The sequence below is a fragment of the Phaethon aethereus genome, assembly GCF_964289735.1.
Source record: "Phaethon aethereus genome assembly, chromosome: 19".
Lineage (NCBI taxonomy): Eukaryota > Metazoa > Chordata > Aves > Phaethontiformes > Phaethontidae > Phaethon > Phaethon aethereus.
Window position 1 is genome coordinate 7,654,223 of NC_138595.1, and position 22,017 is coordinate 7,676,239.

The 22,017-nt window shown below is 61.3% G+C and overlaps 1 protein-coding gene across 6 annotated transcripts in view; it reads right to left on the minus strand.

Annotated features, from left to right (window-relative positions):
* Positions 1 to 14,866: 14,866 nt before the first annotated feature.
* Positions 14,867 to 22,017, minus strand: part of CUX1 (cut like homeobox 1) — a gene marked incomplete at both ends in the record, with an annotated part of 282,299 nt that continues 275,148 nt past the window's right edge. For 5 of the 6 annotated variants that reach the window (XM_082008646.1, XM_082008645.1, XM_082008647.1 and 2 more), the window contains 4 exons: positions 15,294 to 15,478; positions 17,398 to 17,478; positions 20,455 to 20,511; positions 21,003 to 21,086. In XM_082008646.1, coding sequence (XP_081864772.1) covers positions 15,404 to 15,478; positions 17,398 to 17,478; positions 20,455 to 20,511; positions 21,003 to 21,086 — 297 coding nt within the window. Of the gene's footprint in view, positions 14,928 to 15,293; positions 15,479 to 17,397; positions 17,479 to 20,454; positions 20,512 to 21,002; positions 21,087 to 22,017 lie in introns of those variants that run through there. The other variant, XM_082008642.1, reaches the window with a different exon arrangement.

The window sequence follows — 22,017 nt, forward strand, 5'->3', positions numbered from 1 at the left end:
ACCGGCCCCGGGCTCGGCCCGCCCGTGCGGAGCCCCGGCGCGGCGGCGAGGGGAGGGGGCGGCCCGGGAGCAGCCCCCCCGCCCCGGCTCCACCGCGCCGCAGGGCCGACCCCCCCCCCCGGGGCGGCGGGCAGAGGCGGGGGGGGGGCCGTCCGCGTCCCGCTGCTCGCGGGGACCCTCCCCCGGCCCGGGGGGGGTCCGCTCCTAAACGGGGGCGGGGGTGTGGGAAGGCAATAACCGGGAAAACAAGGGACCTCCCGCCTCCCCCGCCGCCAGAGGCGGCCGCCATCGGTACCAGGGGGATGCGCTCACCCGGCCCGGTGCTCCCGGCGCTCCCGGCCCGGCTCCCGGCTCCCGGCGGGCCGGCGCTGCCCGGCCGCCCCCCGCACCGCCCGGCAACACCGCCTCCCGCCCCTCCCACCGCCCGCCGCTTTAAAGGGCCCCGCCCGGCCCCGCCGGGGGTCCCGCTCCCCCCGCCCAGGTCCGGCCCGGCCCGGCCCTAACGCGGTGCAACGCACCGGGCCGAGCCCCCCGGAGGGGCGGCACCCCGCGCGTGGGGCCACCCGTCCTCCCCGACCCCACTGCCCGTGTTGGGGCGGCGTGTTTGTGAGGGCTCCCCAAACCCCGGGAGGGCACCCCAAGTCCCGGGAGGGCTCCCCTACGCCCTAGGAAGGGAGACCGGCATTCTCTCACCCCATCTCCCAGCCCCAAGGCTTATTTTTGTGCTGCACAGGAGAGGGTATTTGGGGTGGTTCCCCCGGCACCCCCACAGCCCCGGGGTTCGCCCGGCAGTGCTGCCTGGCCAGAGTGGGCTCCGCTGGCCCGCTGACATATTTGTAGGGCCCGTCTCCAAGCACCTTCCTCTGCCAAGGGGGTCAGGACAGATTTATAATCCACGTTTCAGCGCAGGGGAACTGGAGCCCGGAGAGGTTTAAGTGATTTAGTCAGGGGTCACATTACCGAGGGCTGCCTCTCCCGGACCCCGGGCCTCCCCCGCATCTCCATGGGGCCGATAAGGATGACTCACCAAAAAAAAAAAAAAAAGAAGAAAAAACGAAAAAGGGTTTGCAGGAGGAACAAATCCTTTTTACTTCTGCAAAGCACCTGTAGGATTAAGACAATGCTGGTTATGTAAGGGGCGGGGGGGGGTGGGGTGGGTTTTACTTATTATTTATTGTGCTTCCTTGCCATCCTCTTTACCCTGCAAGGTGTAATTTTGGAAGAGGCTGCTCAGAGGGTGCAGAAACAAAGAGGGAGGTCGGTGGTAGGGCTGTTGCACAGTGATGCACACTTTGAATTTTCTTCCTCCAAACCCCCTAAAGCACAAGAGCGCAGCATCTTCCTAAACTTCTTTTTTGGTATGTTTTAGGCAGCAGCGTGAAACACGGGGCAAGAGGGATTTGAAAAAGCGCTGTCTAGGAGGCACGACTGGGGCATGGACTCTTGACTTCTGTCCTGGTTTCATCATCACTGATTTGGTGAGCCCTCCTGCTCCTGGCTGGTCACGATTTCCCTTCCCAGGGGTGTTCTGAGGGTGAATTAATGCTCACCGAGAGGCTGGAGCCCACTGCTCAGCACAGGTTACCCCGGACAGACCATCTCCCGCAGCGGCTGATGGTGTGTTTCCACTCCCTCTCCCTTCCCCGGCCTCTCCTCCAAAAAGCCTCTCTCCCATTCATATACATTTTTAAAGAAAACACACAATCAATAGTCTCTTAGGCTGGAATTTCATTAAGGGTTTCATTGCACTCGCTATCGATTGCCAGCAGGGCTGGGAGCCGCACGCCGTGGGTCCGGCAGCCCCGATGGCTGCAGACGATGCCCTGTGCACATCGTGGGACCGTGCGGATCCATCCTCCATGGGCAAAGGGCAGCGATGGCAAGGACAACCCTGGGACAACCCTGAAGAGGATCTGGCTGGGTCAGCAAAGGGGCTGAGGGGCGATGGGGCAGAGCGGTGGGTGCGGAGAGCCTGGCACGGCGTGCTGCGACCCACAGCGCCCTGTGCTCCCCCGGCTCGTGGCCCCGTCGTCTGCAAACCCCCCAGATACCGCCCGTATGAACAGCACTGCAAAGCCCATACGCCACTGGCAACCACCCACCTCAGACCCTCCTCTTTGCCCCTCCTAAATTTCATCTGAGCAGCAGAAAGCCCAGCATCCCAGCTTTTACTGAACTCCCAGATTTTACTAAACATCACTCGGGAGCGAAACACGCCGGGAGCCCCGGGAAGAGCTGGGACGCTGGGCTTTCCTCCATGAACCAGGATAACCGCTTTGCAACTGCAAACGCCACGGTACACAACAGAGGCTCTCTTCTGCCTTCGCTCCGTGGGTTGCTGCATGTTTTCGGATGTGTAAACCAAGGCTGGAAAGCCTGTCCTTGCTTGCGATGAAATGCCGGGTAACCTTGCGGGGCTGCAATTAAAAAGAAAAGCAGGGCTCCAAGCGTGGAAACGCGCGGTTTGCAACGCTGCTGGTCAGTCACTTGAAAAATCAAGTGAAAAATCCCAACCTTCAAAAGGAGTTGAGGGCTAATTTTAGGTTTACGCCTTGACCAAAGAGATTTACAGTAATTGCTGGGGTGAAAGTTTAACTTCTCCCGCGATTTTTCTCAACAATCCCCAAGGAACTGTGTTCTGCTGCGCAAGGAGCATCCCCGGTCCAGCTCCCCAAATTATCTTTTTAAGGGTTTATTTTTAAACCGAAGCCACAGGCCGCATTGAACGGGCTGTAAATTCTTGGTGAGTCCCACTCCACAGTCGGCAGGAGCTCCCGCGGACAGGGATGGGCTTCGGCTCGAATCCTTGGCTGCAGTTTCTGGCCCCGCTCGTCCCTCTCCCATCACCACGGACGTGGCACCGCTCCCCCCGCGTACACCACCGTCCCCATTCATCACTAAACCCTTTTAATAGGAACCACAATGCAAGCAAAGCAGAACATATTGCTTGTAGAAACATGGCCTTTCTGCTATGCTAAGTGATTTAAAACTGGTGGTGAATAAACCTAATATCTGCTTGCTTCTGCCAATTCTCATTACGCCGGGACTCCCTCAAAGCTATTAGCTGCCTTAAAAAAATCGCTGGAAGGAGGGAAGAGAGCGGCGCAGCCAGCGCTGGGGAGGGCTGCTGGCACCCGCCCGGCTGCAGCGTGACGTGCCCTTGAAATCCTGTGCCCGGAGGCATCCGGCGGCCGAGCCGTGCCAGCTCCGGCAGCGTGCCCTCCGCCGCCCGCGCCTCCCGGCGCAGCCGGTTATTTTTAATTTCACCGCCTCCATCCTCGCCGCGTCCCGGGCAGCCGGGGGGTTATCTGGGGAGCGGGGACCCTAACGCTCTTGCAGATTTTCTTGCAAAACCCCAATGCTGGGGGTTTGCAAAGACACAAAACTGTGCTGGGGAGAGAAGGAGCGTGTTAGAGGGATGGAAGCAGGGGTGGGAGGTGAAGCGCTTTGTCCGGCACCCCAGGAAAACCCGGGAGAGGGAGCTGGGAAGCTTCGTGGCCATGGCACGGGGCGGCCCGGCCATGAACCTGCTTTCGAAACTGTTTCATGGCGTAGGCATGGCAAAAAGCCGGGTGTGTATGCGAGCTGTCAGCCGGGCAGATGGGCCCCGCGCTTCTCCTGGGTTGTCGCAGCTGCAAATTGTCCAGGAACAGTCTCTAATGAGACATAAGGGAAGGATTTACTGGAGAGAGATGTCACAGGGATGACAGGGGAAGGGAGAAGAAACTGGGAGAAATAGCAGTTTGGTTTTGTATTTTTTTGTGCAGGGGAAATTGCTTTAAAATGTCCTTTGGCACGTTAGAGAAGGCAAACAGCCCGTGACAGCCTTGCCCCCCGGATCGCGCTGATGCGAAGACCTTGACGTGCAAATTCCCTTCTCCTCCTCAATCCCTGACTCAGGACTTACCTGCGAGAGGGAGAAAAGCCCTTTCCTTTTGGCACAAAGACCATGGCTAAAATTTCCTCTGCAACCTGAGCTTTTCCTTCCCCCGCTGCCCAGCGTGCCTGCGCAGCCCTGGCTGAGCGATGCTCTCCCAAGATGACCCTCAAAGATGGAGAAGCCCAACCGCAGACCGCCACAAAGCCAGACCAGCTGAAATCCCCTGGGGGAAGATACACAAACAGGACCAAACACTGTCCTCATCTTCCCTGGGGATGACTGATGGAGTCCGGACGGAGACAGAGAGCATCGGCCGAGCGGAGGAGCCGTGCGGGAGAGCGGTCGGCCAGCTTGCAGCATCAACAGTTCATCCGCATCCTTCTCGTGTGTGCACAGCCGTGGCCCGGCTCTTCTGCGCCTCAAACATCTGCTCAGGTCCACGTCCAGCGGCCTCTGGGTGTGGGACCCAGCTGGGAAGGGAGTAATATTTAGGGTTGAGGAGTGGGGAATGGAGTGCCGTCTCCTGAAAACACTACCAGGTGAAGAGGGGGTTCAGGGCTCAATCCTTCTGCATCCCTGGCAGTGCTGGGAGCGGTGTTAGGAGCAAAAAGAGGGTGTCCAGCTCGGTGTCGGTGGACCTGACCCATGGCTTCAAGATTTACCATCCTAAAGTGTTTCATTCTGCCTGATCTTGGTGCCTGCACTGCATCCTGCTGGGACAGAGCTCACCGGGCCCCTCCGCCGGCCCCGCACCAGCGGGACGGTATTTGGGCTCACTCAGTGTCCCAGGGAGCTCAGAAACGCAACATCTCCTCTGCGGACACATCACTCGCCAGGGAGTCGGGCCTGTGCGGGGGAAGCCCCAGGAGCCCAGCGCCGGTGCTGCTGCTGCTCTTCTTCCTCCTGCCGATGCAAACGAAAAGCGATGCTGCTTCTGTGCTGGAACTTCCCCCGCGTGCCCGCCGGCAGGGTGGCAGGCGGAGAGCTCGCCAAGCGTGCAAGCGTTTGCAAGCAGATGCAGAGCCCTGCGCTGGGACGAGCACCCAGACGCCGGTCTCTGTGTCGGGGGACACGAGTGTGTGCACACCTGGGGCTGCAGGGCTGAAACTCTAGCAAAAAAAAAAAACAACCCAAAAAACCCCAGTGCGATCGCTCCTGCCCCTCTCGCCCCAGGGCTCTGCTCCTTTGCTGCTCCCGGCAGCCGTGCCGGCCCCGGGGGGGTCACCAGGTCTGTGTCCCTCCCGGGGGGACAGGCACCTTCTGCACCTTCTCTTCGAAGCTGCCTCCCATTTCTGCTGGAGCGAGGTCAGAGGCTATTAGCTACTCTCAGCTTCTTTCTTAAATACCCCTTTTTCTTTGCGCTGTTCTGCTCTGCTGGGGCCGTGCTTGAAAGACGGCATCAGAGGCTGTTTTGCTCGGGCACAGCACCGTGTAGGAGCCGCCACGGGAGGAAAAGGCTTCAAACAGCCTTCCCACACGTTCTGCACGGCCGTGCTGTCCTGGCCAGGGGGTTTTCCAGGGGCGAAGCCCTCCTTGCTGCACCATGCTTCAGTCACCTTCTATTTGGTGGCCTCTGCCTGGGGACGACCCCCCCCACTCCGCTGGTCCTGACCCACAGCCGTGCTGCCGGAGCTGTTCACCCCGAGGACCACGGGACCACGGCGCAGCTCTCCCACAGGGTCTGTCCCGGGTCGGATCCTTCCCCTCTTGCTCCCCCCGGGCACCACACAGCCGTGGGCTCCCTTGACGCTGCCGCTCCACTCTCCCATTTAATCCGGAGGTCCCTCTGCTCTGCGCCCACAGCCTCCAGGAGCCAAACCCCTGGAGATTTCAGGCACACAGAAAGGGCTTTTGACTTTCTTGCTTGGAAACACTCCTGCAACGACAGCTCCTCACGCCTGGCGATGGAGGGGAAATCATGCCGCTCCTGCCGGTGAAGGGCTGATCTTTGCTGTGCGGGACCCTCTCCCCAGCATTTCCCGCTGTGCTGGTCCGAGCAGCTTTTTTTGTTGTGGTTTCCCAGGATTTTGCCTTTCCTACAGGCTGGAGAGCGTCCTTCTGGCAACCTTGGCTTTGAACCAGTCCCACGCTGCCAGGTCAGGCTGGCCCCGGCGTTTCCGCAGTGCAAAGCTCTCCCTGCAGCAGCTCTGAGTGCATGCTTGCACGTGTGTTAAAAAAAAAAAAAGCAAGCATTAAATATTAAATAGTAAAGGCAAAACCATCTTTGCTTGGGCTCAGAGCAGCTCTTAGAAATGTTAGCAGCTCCAAAATCCCAACCCTCTCTTATCTTTGAAAGCTTCTTCCACCTTTTTAGCAGCCCGTGGGGAGCCGGTGCGAGGTGTGTGTGAGCAGCAAGGCTGGTGTGCGAAGTGCCTCCGAAGAAGCTCCCGAAGCGAAGCCACGCGGCTCACAGCAGCGGCTGGGAAATTCCTAAACCCTGCGAGCCTGCAGGGACCGGTGTGTGGAGGGGAACTGGGAAAAAGGCCTGGGAAATCCCAGTTCTGGGCCAGGGCACTGGCGGGCGGTCAGCGAGGGCAGCCCTTTCCCCACCCCGGGGCAGGCTGTGCCACCCCAGAGGAGGGGGACACCGCGCAGGGACAGGACAGGTCCCGTCCTGCCCTCACGCACCTGGGAGATGCACCTATTGCTGTGCAGCACCTGCTCATGGGGATGGTGTTAGGGTCCCCTCCATCAGTGGGGACCCTGGGGGTTGGCACAGCCCATGCTGCTGCTTTTTCTCTGCTGGGGAAGGGCGAAGCCTTTTGGGGACAGCAAGCGGGACCATTCATGTGGGCCCAACCCAACCCCATGTGCCAAACATCTTCCCATGTCTCTAAAACCACCAAAAGACTATTGAAAAAAAATACTGTTCCTTACAGAGCCCTTTCTGCCCCCAAGAGACCCTCACGGGTGGCCTCCACTGGTCCTGCCGTGGCTGGGACCTGCAGGACCACCCCGAGCATCACCTTGCAGCACCATCGCCCCTCAGGGAAGGCAGCAGCAGAGACCGGCTCCGCGGGGACCGGCGCTGCGAGAAGAGGTTTCCATAGCGACCGGCACCCGAAAGGCCCCAGATCCTGGGTGTTGAGGGCGAGGATTTGGGGTGGGGGCTGGTGTGCCGAGGAGGTATCCCAGAGCCCCGCACTGCAGCCGGTTTGCTGCTGGGGTGCATCCATCCCCCGGCCGGCTCGGGGCTCCCATCACCCCCGGGTCAGCCCCACATCTCGTAAAATCACGCCCCGAATCGCCTCCCTCGATGACCCACTGTGCGTTTCGCAGGGCGCCTGGGGAGGCTCTGTCCTCCCGGGGGGGTTGCAGCGGGGTGCTCAGCCCCTCCCGGGGCCCCCGGTGCCTCCCCTCGGGGAGCTGGGGAGCGTGGCCAAGCCCCAGTGGGGCGTGCGGGTTCCCCTCCGCCCCTGCTCCCTCCCCGGCTATTTTTGGCTGCGTACCCGGCAGGCCGCATGCCGGTCCCCCCGCTGCCGGCGAGGACGGTTATTCTGGGCAAGAGGAGACGTCAGAGGCGGTGGAGCCAGGGCTGCGGAGCTGCCTCCGGCCCCGGCCCCGCTCCTCCGCGGGTGGGAAAGCCGGGCTTTGCTGCTGCGGGTTGGATTGGGGCTTTTCCCCTCCCGCACCCCCCCATTTTGTGTTACAGTGCTGAGCTCGCGGGGGCAGCGCCTGCGCGGCGGGGGCAAAGCCCCAGCGCAGGGGACAAAGCGCTAATGCATCGGAGCAAAGCAGCGTGCGGCGGGGAGGAAGCACCGTGCCACGGTGACGAAGCGCTGGTGCAACGGGAACAAAGCACCACGCCGCGGGGAGCGGGCTCCGTGCGACGGGGGCAAAGCCCCCTGCGACGGGGGCAAAGCTCCGTCGGCGGGGCCGAGGCGCCGAGCGGCTCAGCGCAGACGCCGCGGCGGTGGCACTGCCCGTCCCCTTGCAGCCGCGATGAAAGGGAAGGGGCAAAACGGGTTAGAAAAAGGAAAAGGGTGTTATTTCTGCCAGCGTGGGTGGCACCTGCCTCCCACCTGACACCCACACCGTGCCCACAGCTGGGCCACGATCGTGCTGTGCCCGAGCCCCCCCGGCAAGAGGGGGTGCACCCCTCGGGCACCCCCGGCTCTGCCCGGCACCGGCACCTGCCCCGGGCTGGAAACTGCCCCCCCGCCGGGCACCTCACCGCGCCGCCGAGGGGAGCCGTGCCTTTCGGCACCAGCGGGACCGCGTCGGCAGCACGTGTCCCCTCACCCCTCCCTCCCCTTCTCTTAATTCCGGCACAGCCTCTTGCCCCTTCAGGTCACCGGGCCGTGCCAAAAGCCGGCACCAGCTCCAGCTCGCCCGGCGGCTCGTCGCCAGCCGGCAGCCAGCCTCGGCGAGGGCCGTTTCCAGCCGAGCTGCCGGGGCCGAGCGTGGCTCGCCGGCTGCCCGGGCTCTTTGTCTTCCAGGGGAAACAGCCGCCCCCGGGAGCGGGGAGAGAAGCCGGCTGCCCTGAGGCACCGCGGGGCCGCGAGCCGGGGTTTTTCCAATTAAAAGCCGCGCACGGCCAACGGCCGAGCCCGCCCGCCCGGCGCTAACGGCTGCGCGGGGCGGGCAGGGGAGCGCTGGCTCCGGGGGCGAGGGGCTGCTGGCTGCGCCGGCCGGGAGCCGCTCCCGGTGTGGCTCGGCCGACCGGCGGCTGGGGCATCAGGCAGGGAAACGCAGCCAATTTCTTTACTTTTTGTTTTGTTTCCATTGCAACGCCGGCGCTGGGGGAGACCCACGCTGTGGGGTTGGCAGCTCGGGGGCGTCTGTTCCGCGTCGGCCAACGTTAAGATACGTAATTAAGGAATAAAAGAATAACCAGGGTGTTTTGGAGACGCACCAAAGCCCACCCCGGCTCTGCAAACCACCGCGCTGCCAAAGCCAAGCCCCGGGGTGGGCACTGCCCCGGCCCCCCCATCCTGGAGCACCCCCGGGGACGCGCAGGGAAGGGCTTTGCAAGCCCCCGCGGGGGGCAGCGGGACCCCCAAACCACCTCGTGCCGCCCCCGGCACCCCCCGCCGAAGGCAGGGTTGGGAAACGAAGGGCTGGGGTTTGGCTGAGCCCCCGGACAGGCTAACGTCCCCGTGGGGAGCGGGGACTCCCCGGGGAGGGTCCCTGCCCGCGGCCTCTTCGGCACCCCCAGCCCCGCGGCTCTCCCGGTGCTCACCGCCACGCCGCAGCGTTTCCACCTCACGCGCCTCGTTTACGTTTTCCTGCCTTAATGAGAAGAGACTTGGGGGGGGGGGGGAGCGAGGTAAATATTTTTCCGCTTCCTCTCGGAGCTGGAAAAGCCTGCGAGGCCCATCTCCAGGGAGACTTTGTCAATAAGGCGGAGGGGGAGGACGGGGGGGACACTCCATATGCCGCGCCAGCTTTCGGCCCCGGCTTGCCATCAGATGTCTAACACAACAGGAAGCAATAAAAGAGTTATTACCAGCCAGCACCTTCCAGCACGGCCGCGCGGAGGAGCCTGCCTTCGCTTTCGCCCTCCTTGCCCGAAACCCGGCTTAATAATGGGGCTCCCCTCTTATAACAGGGTTATGGGGGCTCCCGTGTTATTAGAGCTCGCAGCAGAGATGCTCGGCTCTGCTGCAATTTCGGCATCAAGGCAACCCCGCTGCGATTCCTACGTGCCCCCAGGTCCCTCCGCCAGCTGCTGTCACCTCTCGCGGGGGACCGGGTGTCCCAGCTGGGGACGGCCGTGTGGGAAGAGCACCCCGGCGGATGCACCCCGGCCCAGGGATTTCCCAACATTCAAACCCCGCTGTCGTTTTCGGAACAGCCCGTCTAAAACCCGGTTTTAAGCCCCGGCTGCTCCATCGAGCAGGAAAGAAATGAGAGGGATGACGGTTCGTAGACCGTAATGCCGTGACGCTCGCCATGCGCCCTTGGCCGGTAATTCCTGCCGCGGGGCCGTGACTCCCGGCTGAACCAGAGCACGTCTTCGAGACAGACATTCAGCCTTGATTTAAAGGCATCAAGCTGTGGAGATCCACCACCATTTCCCTGCCTGCTTACAGCGGATAATTAGAGCCGCTCTTCCAAAAATAAATGCCAATCGATCCCCACGGCCGTGCTGGTCAGGCTCCTGCCTCCAGATATCCAAGCTCCTTCTGTCTTATCCTTTTTTTTTTCCCGTACGGGCTGTGTCCGTGCGCTGACCCGGTGCGATGGACCCCGCGAGTTCCCAGCCCTGCGATCTGTTCATCTGCCGCATCGACTGGGTACACCCTGAACTTAAAATAACCTGCGGTACCGGGCGCGTTTCTGCCGGCGCTGGCTCTGCGTGCGCTTGTGTTTGTGAAGCTCCTTTCCCGCTGGCGGGGGAGTCTCGCTGGCATCCTGCACGCCAGGCGCCGGCTCCGCTTCGGTCAGCTCCGCTCAAACGCGATCGATCTCGCTTTTCCATTTGCAGAGCGGGGGCAAACGCGTTTGCTGCCTGCGCATTAGCGGCTCTGGAGACCCGTTTCCAGCAGGAACTGGACCGGAGGGATGAGGCGCCCGGCCGGAGACCTTTAGAAAAATCATATTATTTTTTTATAGCACTGCAATAATTGCTGCTGCAGCTCGTCCTGCAAACGCTGCCGCATCACCCGGCTCCTCCTGAGCGTCGGCACGCACCGACCGGGCTGCCAGGGCGTTTGGCATCCCCTGCACGGCGGGGACGGTGCGGGGATGGAGCGGGATTGGGCCCCTCACCGCTCTCCCCTGCCCGGGGGGCAGACGGGGTGCGCTGCAGCCGAAAATCAAGACAGATCGGCCGCATCCTGGCAGTGATTTCTCTCCTGTCTCCTCTGCCTGCGGCAAAAACTGAACTTGTGACCCAGATGTGAGCAGCCTGTTATCTCATTAGCCAGTCGGGCTTCCCCAGGAGCCCTTTATTACCATATAAACCTCCACCACCCCCCGAAATCCAGCCTGGGTCTCTGAGATGGGATGGAAGATCCGCAGGTTAAATGGATATGAAAAGCACAGGTTTCCCCGTAATTATTTTCCTGAATATCTGTCGATACTAATTAAAATTGTTTCCCATAATCAAATTTAAAACAGTGAGGGAGAGCAAAGGGTCGCTGAAACCCTTTTCTTTCAAGCCACTGGGGGATAAAAGGGGCTTTCAAATCAAATTAGCGAAAAATCCCCTCCCGTCTCCCCTCCCTGCCTCTTAAAAAAGGCAGGGACCCAGCAAGGGCTAAGGCTGCGGGGTGCTTCGGGGCCGCCCTCCAAACCCGGCTGAAAATGGGGCTCAGGGGGTGCTGGGGGCTCGGGGGGGTGCTGGGGTGTGGGTCTGTATGGGTGTGCATCTATACGGGTGTGCATCTGTCAGTGCGCCCATATAGAGGGGGGTGGGTCTGTAGGGGTGCCCCGGGAGCCGCGGGGAAGCTGCTCGCCCGCAGCGGCTGGGAGATGCGACGCAGCACTTGCCCTCACGCCGCGTTCGGGGGAGCACCGGGGCCCGTGCAGAGACGCCGGCCCGTCCGCCGCTCGCCACGGCCGGTGCCGCGGTCACGCCGGTGCCGCGGGTGGACGCCGCGTCCCTTCCGGCGGCTGAGTCGGCCCCGGCCCGCGCACGTGCTGCCGTGGGCCGCGGCCGCCTCCGGGGACTTCTGCATTTGGGGAGCGGCGTTTCGGAACGGTGCGAGGAGGGTGCGCCGCCCGTCGCCATTTCTCTCCTCGCCTGACCGCGGGGAGAAGTGAACCAGGCTCTGAGCGAGCGCGTCCCCGGAAGGTCACCCAGCACAGCCGGCGCCGGGCCAGGCTGTACCCCAAACCCCACGCACGCCGGGACAGCGAGGGCAGCCCTGCTCCCGCTCCCCGCCGGGCACGGGGACGTTTGTCCTGCCGGTGGCAGGTCTGTCCTGCCGGTTTCGGCTTTGCCAGCCTTGGCTGGGGGCTGCCAGGAGGTGTCGGGGGGCTGGAGGGTACCTCTCCGGGTACCTGGCCACCCGAGGACGTCCCTCCACGTGCAGGGCGTCTTCCCAGGCACCAAAATTGCAGGTTTTTGTTTTGTGCTACGCGTGAGCGTCTCGCTGGCTGTTCCGGCGCACGCGGCTCTGCCCGGAGGGACGAGGCTTCCCCCAGAGCCCTGCGACCCCCCGGCTCTGCCTGAGCCCTCCGCCTCCAGCACATCTCTCGAAAGCAGCTCCAAAACCTTGGCCGAGGCGCCGGCAGGCACTGGCCCGAGAGCCGCCCCCAGTTCGGGCTTTCCCTGCCTCCGGTCAGAGGTTTTTGGCAGCCGAAGCCGGACTCTGGGGAGCGGCAGTTGTTCGCTGAGACGCTCCGATATCCCTTAACCGCCATAAGGTCACCGGAGCTGAGAGAAGCGAGCGGTGCGTTACCGCGAGCGGTGCGTTACCGCGAGCGCTGCCGGCGCTCGCCGCCGTGCCCCGGGCACGCGCGGCCCCTCTCCGGTGGCCAGTGCCGGGGGAAGGCAGGGGACGTGGGTCCTTGTGCCACGCAGGGGCAGCAGGAATTGCTGGAGGCTGCAAAACAGCGAGATTAGAAGAGAAAACAACACCGTGCGTCTAACCCCACCCTCCCCGGGAGGGATTTTGGGACAAAACGCTGAATTTGTAATTTTTATTTCGCGCGGAAGGAGGCGACGGCTCTGCCCGAGGGATGAGACCCGGCAGCTCCAGGGCCAAAACCTGGGAGTCCCGGGGGGCTGCAAAGCCCCCGGCAGAGCCCTCTGCCCACCGGCCCCTCGCGGCGGGGGGCTCGCCTCTCCCCAGAGCCCCTCGCACTCGGCAGACGGAAGCCGTGGCTAAAGCCCAAGGTCAAAGCCTGCAAAGCAGCCCAGCCCTGCCAGGGGCTGCCGGGGTCCTCTGGGGCTGGAAAAAACAAGAAAAAAAGGATGAGGAAGGGGAGGGATCATGACCAGCTCCCCAAAAATCAGCCAGGCATATTTACACCGTTCAAGCCGAGTGCCTTCACCGACAGCCGCAGGGGGATATACAGAGTATCCCCGGTTTTGGAGGCTGCCTGGGCTCAAGCCCCTCTGCTCCTGTGGTCGCTCCTTCGCTGGGAACCTCCCAGCCGACCCCCGGGGCACCGGTGTTCGCTGCAGCCGGGTGACGGCTCCAGCACGCGGGGACAGAGGTCCTGCCCTCCCCGGCACTGCCAGACATCGCTGCCTTTAGTTGCTGTAATGGGTTTCTAAAATTAGCGGCGCACTCTGCCCTTGGATTCGAGCAGGACATTTCTCAGTTGTTTAATATCAAAAGTCCAAAAAAAAAAAAAAAAAAAAAAAAAAAAAAAGAAAAAAAAAAGAAAGGAAGCAAAGCACAAAAGCAACCCAGTCAATGCATGTCTAAGTTTATTTCATCACTTGTCCTGCAGAACTCAACATCTATTTTAAGTCATTTATGAAGAGTACAAGTGTGAATAGCTGCAGAAGTTTTGCAATTCCAAGACACCGCATACAGCTTCTAAAAAAAGAAAATTTAACCTTCCTGATAAAGCCTCAACAAGCATCCCACCCTTCCCCGGATCACGTTCCTGAGCTACTGATTTCAGGCAGCAAAAGCTCATCTCCTCCATGTGTGAAGCCGATCAGTTTATGGAGAGGTCCCCGGCGCACGGCGGCATCACCCGCCTCGCCCCTCGCCGGCGTCTCGCCCCGCCGGTGCCTCCCTTCCGGACGGGCTCGGTTCACCCCGCGCCGAGCGGGACAGGTGCAGGTCGGTCCCTCGGGGTTTGTCCCTCCCTTTGATTTATGAGTATTTCACATTTTGCCGCGGGCCACAGCTCCTATAAATAAACCTGGGCTGCCCGTGGCAGATGTGAAGCCCATCGCTGCCTGCACGCTCCGTCAGAGGCCTCGGCTTCCCAGCAGCGTGACCGGGAACGGATCTGAATCGGCAATGAAATATTCATTGGAAGCAACACCGTTCTCCTGCCTTTGGAGGGGAATTTTAATTGAGGATGACCGTTAGCTAAGAAGTACCCTCCTGCGCCGCGCGGCCGCAGCGAGCCGAGGCGGGAACGGGGGTGCCAGGACCTGCTATTTTAAATCACAGCCTCTCCTATCACCTCTCACGTCCCAAATCAACCCAAATCAGCAGCCCAGCGTTCGTCACCCAGCAAACCCGCCACCGCCGATGGCTTGATTTGGCTTGTGGTTTCCCAAAAGGGTGAGATGCTGAGCAGATCAGCTGCGAGGCCAGCGAAGCCCCGGGTGGGCAGGTACCGCCTTGGATTAGGTGAAGCCGTCGCACCCAGCAGGGCAACCGACGCTCGCCAGACGGGTCTCAGCGAGGAGAGGTGCGGAGCATCCCAGAGAGCCCGGTCCTGACCAGCCACACCTCCCTTCACGCCCGGCTGTTTTCGAGGCGACGGCTCTGGCTGAAGGAGAGCGTCTGCCGGTGCTCGGCAGGGCGACACGGGGTGCCGCGGGGGGTCCCCAGCAGCCCGTCAGATGGAGCAGGGCGCTGGGCGACAGCTCCGTTTGGCTTGAGGAAGGGAGAAGGCAAGGCGCTGAGCACCCCCGGCTTTGGGGAGGGCTGGTTTTCATCTGCCGCTGCCTCGCTTGCTCTGTCACAGCCCCGCAGGACCGCTCGCTTTCCGATCATGCAATAAACCCAGGCAAGAGAGGAACTCTCAAATATCACAAACACTTGAAATTCTGGCTAAATTTAGTCCACCCTGTGTTGTGCTGGACTCAAAACAGGATGGAAAGAGATACTGCATCTGAGAGGAGTACCTCTTGGCTTGCATTTTTCATGTATTTTGGTAAAGACTGAGCTCTCTGGGACATCGGGAGGAGACGAGCCTCCTCCGGGGAGGGAAAGCTGGAAACGCCGTGTCCGGCAAAACGACTCTCCGTTAGCTGAGGCTTTTGATTTCCAAGGGGGGGGGGGTGTGTCATTGCCTCCGTCCTACAAAGCAGAAAGCAAAGCTATAGCGAAGCGGGGAGCGAAGGGACAGATCCTGCTGCGGGATGACAGCCGGTGCCAGCGGGGCCGCGTCCATCCATCACTGCCACATGTCGCCCGCGTCCCCGTTCTCGTGGAACCTGTGGACGTGGTCGGCGTACCTGGGGAAAGGGCACAGCCACGTTAACTCGCTGCGAGGTCCGACACACTGCGGCGGCCGAGGAGGAGCTGCGTCCTTCCTGAGCTCTCGCCGCGACAGTCCGCGCGGTGCTTCCCCCGGCCCGGGCAGCGGAGCCTGGGAGCCGCTTGGGGCCACCGGAGTCACGCCGCAGCCCTGCCGCGGGGCTGCAGGCTCAGGGTGGGCTTCAGCAGCTTCCTCGCCGGGCAAGAACCGCTCCCAGGACGGGATTTGGAAAACACCCGACTGAAGACGGGCCGTTGCCCTGCTTTATGCACCTTTTCTCCCCCCATCCTTACCGAATTAAGGGTGTAAAGCCCAATTAACCACCCTCATTTGCAGGACAGAGCTGCACCGAGTGGTGCCCCCAAAATCTGCTGCAAACCCCCACGCTCCGTGCACCGAACCCAGGCGGACGATCGCTCCCGAGCCCCGGGGCCGGGCTGACCCAGCCGATCCTCACACCCACTTCTTAGCGCAGAACGCGGCACAGTCCCTTCCCACGCTCTCGCTCCAGGCCGTTTTGTAGAGCACCTGCAAAAGGAGAAATGCCGCCAGCTCTGCTTTCGCCTGCCCACCGCTGCCCGCGCTCGCGGCGCTCCGCACCCCCGCGTCCCCATGTCCCCGTCCCCACGGCCGCCGGCGAAACCTCTGCCGTGGCGTTTCGCAGGCGCCCGTGGCTTTCGTGCACCAAGCAGAGACCTAAAGCGACGCTCTGGGTAAAATCAGTTTTGCAGCCTCGCCTTACCGGCGTGGAGAAACCCGGCGTGTGTCTCAGGTGGTTGCCCTCAGGACGGTCAGGATGACCTTTTCCAGCGGGTTATTTTTGCCGGGGCAGCGCTGCCGCAGCCGCGGTGGTTTGGGGCAAGGCGGGCGCGCGCGAGGTCGTACGCGGAGGGCGAGGATTTGGAGACAGTGTTTTTGGCACAGGCTTAAGGAAGGTCACTGCTCGGTTTGGCTCCTTTTTCCCTTTGTGCCCCTGGGTTTCCATTTCAAAGCTGTGGTCCGAGGAGGCAGTGGTGGGTTTTGGGGAGAGGGAGAAGCCCTCCCATCCCATCCCAGGCTGATGCATTAAAACCTTGGGGATTTGTAAGCCGTCGCTACCTCGTCACCAGGGAAATACTCCAATTCCACAAACACCCTTCCAGGGGCCTACAAATTAGGGTTAATTGAAATCACGGCACGCAGAAGGCAGCGGCCGGGAAGGGGCGAAGGCTGCGCCGTCTCCCGGGATCGGCCGCAAAGACATTTCTCCCACCGCGGGGATGGAGGAGCGCCCAGTTTGCCCAGTCCCCGCCGGGCACACGGTGCGTGCCCAGCCCAGGCAGCGCTGGGTGCTGGATTTCAGGCCCTTTTGTGTCTAGCTGAAGTAAGATCATTTCAGCCATGTAATATTTATGAATTTTACTTTTTTTTTTTTTAGGTCGGAGCTTTAAAGTTTAATGATGTTTAACTTTTTATTATTTTCTTTGCTCCTTTCCTCACCAAAATAACACGAAGTCGGTTTTACTTTGAGAAGATCAGGATAGAAATATTGTTCTGACTTGTCTTTCATCTTGTTTCCTTGTTTAATTATTTATTATTTTGGGTTTTTACCCCCCCTGAAATGATAAATAAACTCCCAGAAACCGTGCAAGGATATAGGAGGAGTTTGCACAGCGACTGACTCCCGGGGGATTCGGGCTGGCTCAAGCCTCTCTTCCTAACCCAACCTCTACTTCTAGAGAAGTTCTAGGGGTTCCAACCCTAACGTACAGTCGGGGAAATTTGAAAACTAGAGAAAAACAGAGCCACAGGGCACGTAGGAAACGCGGGGAGAACCAGGGCTGGCACAGCGCAACGCAGAGCCCGAGGGGATCACCTGGAGGGGCAGCGAACGTGAGCGAGCTCCAGCCTGCAGGAGGTTAAGGGCTGCGCCCAGGAAGAGGAAAGTGGAATTGTGCACGGCCTAGAAACAGGCGACGTGGGGCCATATTTTATTCCTAAAATTTCTTACGCTGTTAGCTTCGCAATAATTAACCCAAATCTTGCTGCCCGAGGAGCGGAGGGCTCGCCCGCCCGCGCGCAGCGATGGCAAACCCGACCTGCGCGCGAACGTGCTAAACCCCGTGCGAGCTCCCGGCGCCGGGGCCCCACGGCCGTTTCCAGGCACGTCGTGAAGACACAGATGGCTTCCAGCTCCTGCCCTTGGGCAAGCCCGTGCCCGCCCCAGGGTGGCCATTCCCACGCTGCACAGCCCAGAGGGATGTTTGTTGGCGCGTCCCTGTCCCCGCGGAGCCGCGCTGCCCGTGCTCCCGTGGTACCGCCATGCTCCGTGCCTCCGGAGCTGGCGGCACACCAGCTGCCACGTGCTCGCTCGGCATAATATCTTAAAAACGCAGAAATTCCCCCTGGGTGGGGTGCTTGCTGCCATTTGAATGGGGTGCCCACCTGCCCGCGGCCCCTGCGCTTACCAGGAAGACGAGGCAGTGCAGGAACAGGGTGTAGAAGAAGGCAACGGTACGAGCTGTCTTGTTGGACAGGATGAGCCGCCCCTGCAGCAAGAGCAGAACGGAAAATCCCCCTTTAACGTGGCTCAGTGGAAACCAGCCTTCCCCGCGCACAGGCTCAGAGACACCCTGGCTGAGATCGGGGCCCTGTTTTGTGCTGGACCCCACAAAAACCGGCCGGTGAAACGGGATGCTTTGCCGCCCGTCCGTGCCATCAGCGAGCGGCCGTTCTCCTTCAAGCTGACTGACACAAGCGGGTATGCTCTCAGCCTAAAACTACCCGAATCAGGGTGAATTCAGGACCGTGAGCCGCGGGGTTTCTCCTGCTGAAAACTCCCCGAGAGGGTCGTTTTGAGCTGCCTTTACCCCAGCTTTGTCCAGCGGCTCTGCCCGCTCCCCTCCGCGCCAGCCCTGACGCAGTGCCTGCCGGCAGCTCAGCGCCGCTCCGCAGAGAAACCCCGCCAGTAATTAAGTCTCGCACATTTTTAATTCATGAGCTCAAAGAACTTGTGATTTGCAGCGTCCCCTCGCCGTCTCCTCGGCAGGGCGGCTGAGCAAACGCTGCGCCGGCGTTCCCAAAGGCTGGCCCTGCTGCACAGCCCTGCCTGCGCCCCGGCACCGGTGCGGGACCCCGGGAATGACTTAGAGGATGATTTCGTAGCCAGACCCGGAGCGAACGTGCAGCCTCCCAAGTGCCCCGGCACATTTCAGGGGTGACCACCCTGCATCCCGGGGTCTGCATGCTCCTCCAGGTCCTGGCATCCCTCCCTGTGAACATCCAGCCTAAAGCAACTGTCCTGTGGGGGCTCTGGACGGGCTCTGGACCCCTCGGCAGGCACTTGCATGGACAGCAAAGAGCCAGTGAAGTGGGATTAAAGGCTTGGGACGCTGTGGAGCGCCGGCTTCAGCAGCAACGAGGCTGCGTGCATGCTGAGAGCCGTGTACACCCTCTGCCAGGCTGCAGTGATGGCTGAGCACCCTGGAAAATTTAAGCTCTCAAGGACACCAGTCACAGCTGGGCTATTGATTTTAGGGGAGCTGCGTGCCCGACCCCCAGCCGCTCTCCCCAATAGCGGCCCTTCTGCTGCACAGGGGAGGCTTGTGGCTGGCCCGGGCAGTTCCCCAGGGCCCCACAGCTTGCCTCGCTGCCCCTTCTACTTGTCATGGATATCTGTATTTAAGGGAAGGTCCTCAACCCCCAGCTCTCAGGCACGTGCTGCCTCCTCCCGTTGCCGGTCCCCGGCACGGCTGGGTGCCACTGTGGGAGACGCCACGGGGTGGAGCAGCATCAGTGGCCCCTGGGGTCAGGCTAAAGCAAAGCACCCCCAAAGTGGGGACCGCCAGGTGGACACTGCCCTGAGGGATTTTGGAGAGCAGCCAGGAACATGGAAATTCCTTGGGCATCTTCAAAACCTAAGCTGGTCTGCAGGTCTACCCATTGCTCTGGCTCTGCAAGGTCTATCCCGAAAGGTTTGCCCTCCACCTTTGCCTGTCCCATGCCAGCCCCCAGAGACATCTGAGCGCGCTGGATCCCTGAAACCCTGTGGGGCCGGGCTGTGTTGCACCCCTCATTTTGGAGAAGCCAGTGAACAGCAGCCAGACCCTGACGATGTCCAAGCCATTCTGGGGCGGGACACCGGGGTCCCGACAGGAAAATCTTCGTGTCCATCCCTTCAAAAAAGCCAAAGTCAGGGGTAACCGCAGCCTAGAAAAGCAGCTTATGAAGGACAGATCCCGCCTTCCCACATAGCAACTTTTTATTCCTGCTTTAAAAGCTAGGGATTCATTGCGGACATAAGCACATTCCCCAAACCACCACACGGGCTCTCCAAAGCTGGCATTAAAACCCACAGAATCTCCCACCAAACCAGTTCTGGGCTGAAATCTTCTTTGCTATTCATGGCCACAGCGGAGGCTGCTGTAACAAACAAGATTATGTTCTTAAATATTACCAAGGAATAACTCCCCTAAGTCAGTTTTTTTGTAAATGCCTTTCATTAATTCTCCACGGTGCTGGCACGCCACCCAATCCATATTCATGTTGGCATTTGCTTGGTTTTTATGCAAATGACAACTTTGCCTTTATTACAAGATATTTCTGTATTCTGCGGCTGTTGCAGACCAGTGGTCTCTGTTAACCTCTGTTGCGCTGGAGAGCTGGGGGTTAACTCCGCCAAAACCCGATACCCTGAGCCCGCTAATGTCACAAATGTAAGTCAGACCTCGATAACAGCATTTTTAGCTCAGAAAGCAGCATTCATCCCTAAGAGATGGTAGCCAATACCCACGGAGGCAGCCGCAGCCCTCCCGCCCGCCACGGCTCAGGCGAGGACCCTCTGCTGCTGCAGACACCGGCAGCTCCCCAATATTTTCCCCGATGCTTTTTTGGAAGGAAGAACCAGGGCAGGAAGAGTCAGGGCTCAGGAAGAGGTTTTTTCTTCTGGAGAACGCGGTAAGAAACCACCGTGTGCCCGAGGATGCTGCGAGGCAGAGCACCTCCCCTGGAGCGGGACCCTTCGCAGCCCGTCGCGCGCGGGCTCGCCCGCGGCACGGGGTGCTGGGGCTCTCCGGGTGAGTCGGGCTGAGCGAACCCCGGCTGCGGGGGTGTGCAGAGAGGCTTTGGCCCTTGGCCAGCCCTCTCAGCCCACCGAGAGCCCCCCATCCACGTTACTAGCCAGAGCAGAGGCGTTTCCCGCGGCCCATCGCATCCCCCCCCCCAGCACTGCCCCGGGGCAGCCGCAGGCACGGCCGGGGGGGCCGCGGTTCACGGCGATCCTCTGAAGCACAAGCTGTCCCCGAGCTCCCGGGCCGTGCCCTGACACTGCGGCTGCGTTGGGGCTGGGTCACCCGCTCCGTCCCAGGACCCCCTGGGATGCTGTGGGATAGAGCGGGGGAAAGGGGAAGGGAAGGGCGAGGGAGGAAAGTGAGTTCTCCTAAACCGAGCCCCAGCGCGGCCCTGGCCCAGGGGAGCGGGGATGGTGTCTGTCCCCCACCCGTGGGTGGGGGGTGCAGCCCACTCACCATGCTCAGCGTGGCTTTGTCCCAGGGACTGAGGCTCAGGTACTTCCGCTGGCGCTCCTGCAAGCAGACGGTGCAGAAGCTGATTTTTAGGCTCGTTTGGGGTCTGCAAATCAGGGAAGGAGCTCTGTGCCCCAGGATGCTCCCACCCCCGCCCCACGCGGCCATAGGGGACATCGTGGCTGTACAACGGCTGTTTTTTATTTTTTAAAGTGAATGGCATTTGAGTGTCTCTCACGCTTTCAGAGCGCCGTCCCTGGATTTCATCCGGGTGACGAGATATCCTCCCTGAGAGGTTTCATTCCCTGGCTGCTCCTTCCCTTCGACAACCCCCGGCCCAACTCGCTGCGAGCAAAACCAGGACCGAGCAAAGCAACGTGCTCAGCGACCGCGGCGTGCTGCGAAAGCCCTGCCCTCCCCGCGCCGCGCGAAGCCGTGCCCCGCGCCGCCGAAACGCGGCCGGCCGAGCCCTGCCCCGGCGGCGGGAGGCGACGATGCCGTGGCAGAAGGAGGGGTTGACGTGGAGGGAGGGTGCCGGGGGCCTTTCATACCTTTCTGCTGAAGGAGGAGAAGGGGTCCAGGCGCTCTTCGTACTGGGAGGAGTAGCGCTGCTCCGTGTCGTCCCTGCTGCCGCCCTGCGGGAGCCAAGGCAGGGTGAGAGCCCGCGGGCGCTGGCGTAGCTGCCTATACCTGTCCCTCTCGGTGCAAACGGCGTGTGGACACCCAGCCCAGGGCCAGAGCCCCCTCAGCACCCCTGAGCTGCTCATTTGGAAGACACGACCCCCAAAAAGATGGGGCAGCACCGCCCTGAGCTGACCCGCGGGGCCGACAGGATCCGTCCCCTTCAAAAAGGAGAAGCACAACAGGGGCTGTTTAACAGAGTCCCTTCTTCCACGGGGACTCCACCCATGTCGCCCTATTTCTTGCCCTTTCCATGAATTAACAGTCGTCTGTGTCACCCCAGAGAGCTCACCTGGAAACGGCCGGGCTAGTGCAAAGCCCACCCCGAATTCCTTTGCTGCTGGGCCGGGTAGGAGGGAGGCAGCGGTTTAGGAGGAGGAGATCATTGTTTAAACATACAGCTGTTATTAGCTGGGCGAAGGGCAGGGAAAATTCAGGGAACTCCTTGAAAGAAGCGAAAGACTTAGGTGGGTTCGGACACGCTGGGCTTTCAACTCCTCCCGGGACAGAGGTTCCCCTTGAGCAGCCTGGACGACCGGCAGCAGCGAGCCCCGAGGATGCTCGTGCAGCCTTGAGCATCCCTTTCTCCCCTGCTACCTCTGCAGGTCACGAGAGCTGCAGATTCCATGTCCTCCCTACCCAAAAGCAGCCTGGAAATGGCACGTGCTGTCACCGGGCTCTGCGGGCTGCAGGTCCCTGCGCAGGGCTAACCCGTCCCTCCCGCAGCACCGTGCCTTCTCCAGCTCTGCCCCACCAGCACAGCGATGCTGACATTTACCCAGGGCTTTCTGGACCCGTTACTACGTGCTGCTGGTTGTCCTGCCCGGCCACCCCAGCACGCTGGCCGGTGGCTCCGTTTCACCGCGGGTAAACCCCGCTGGACGC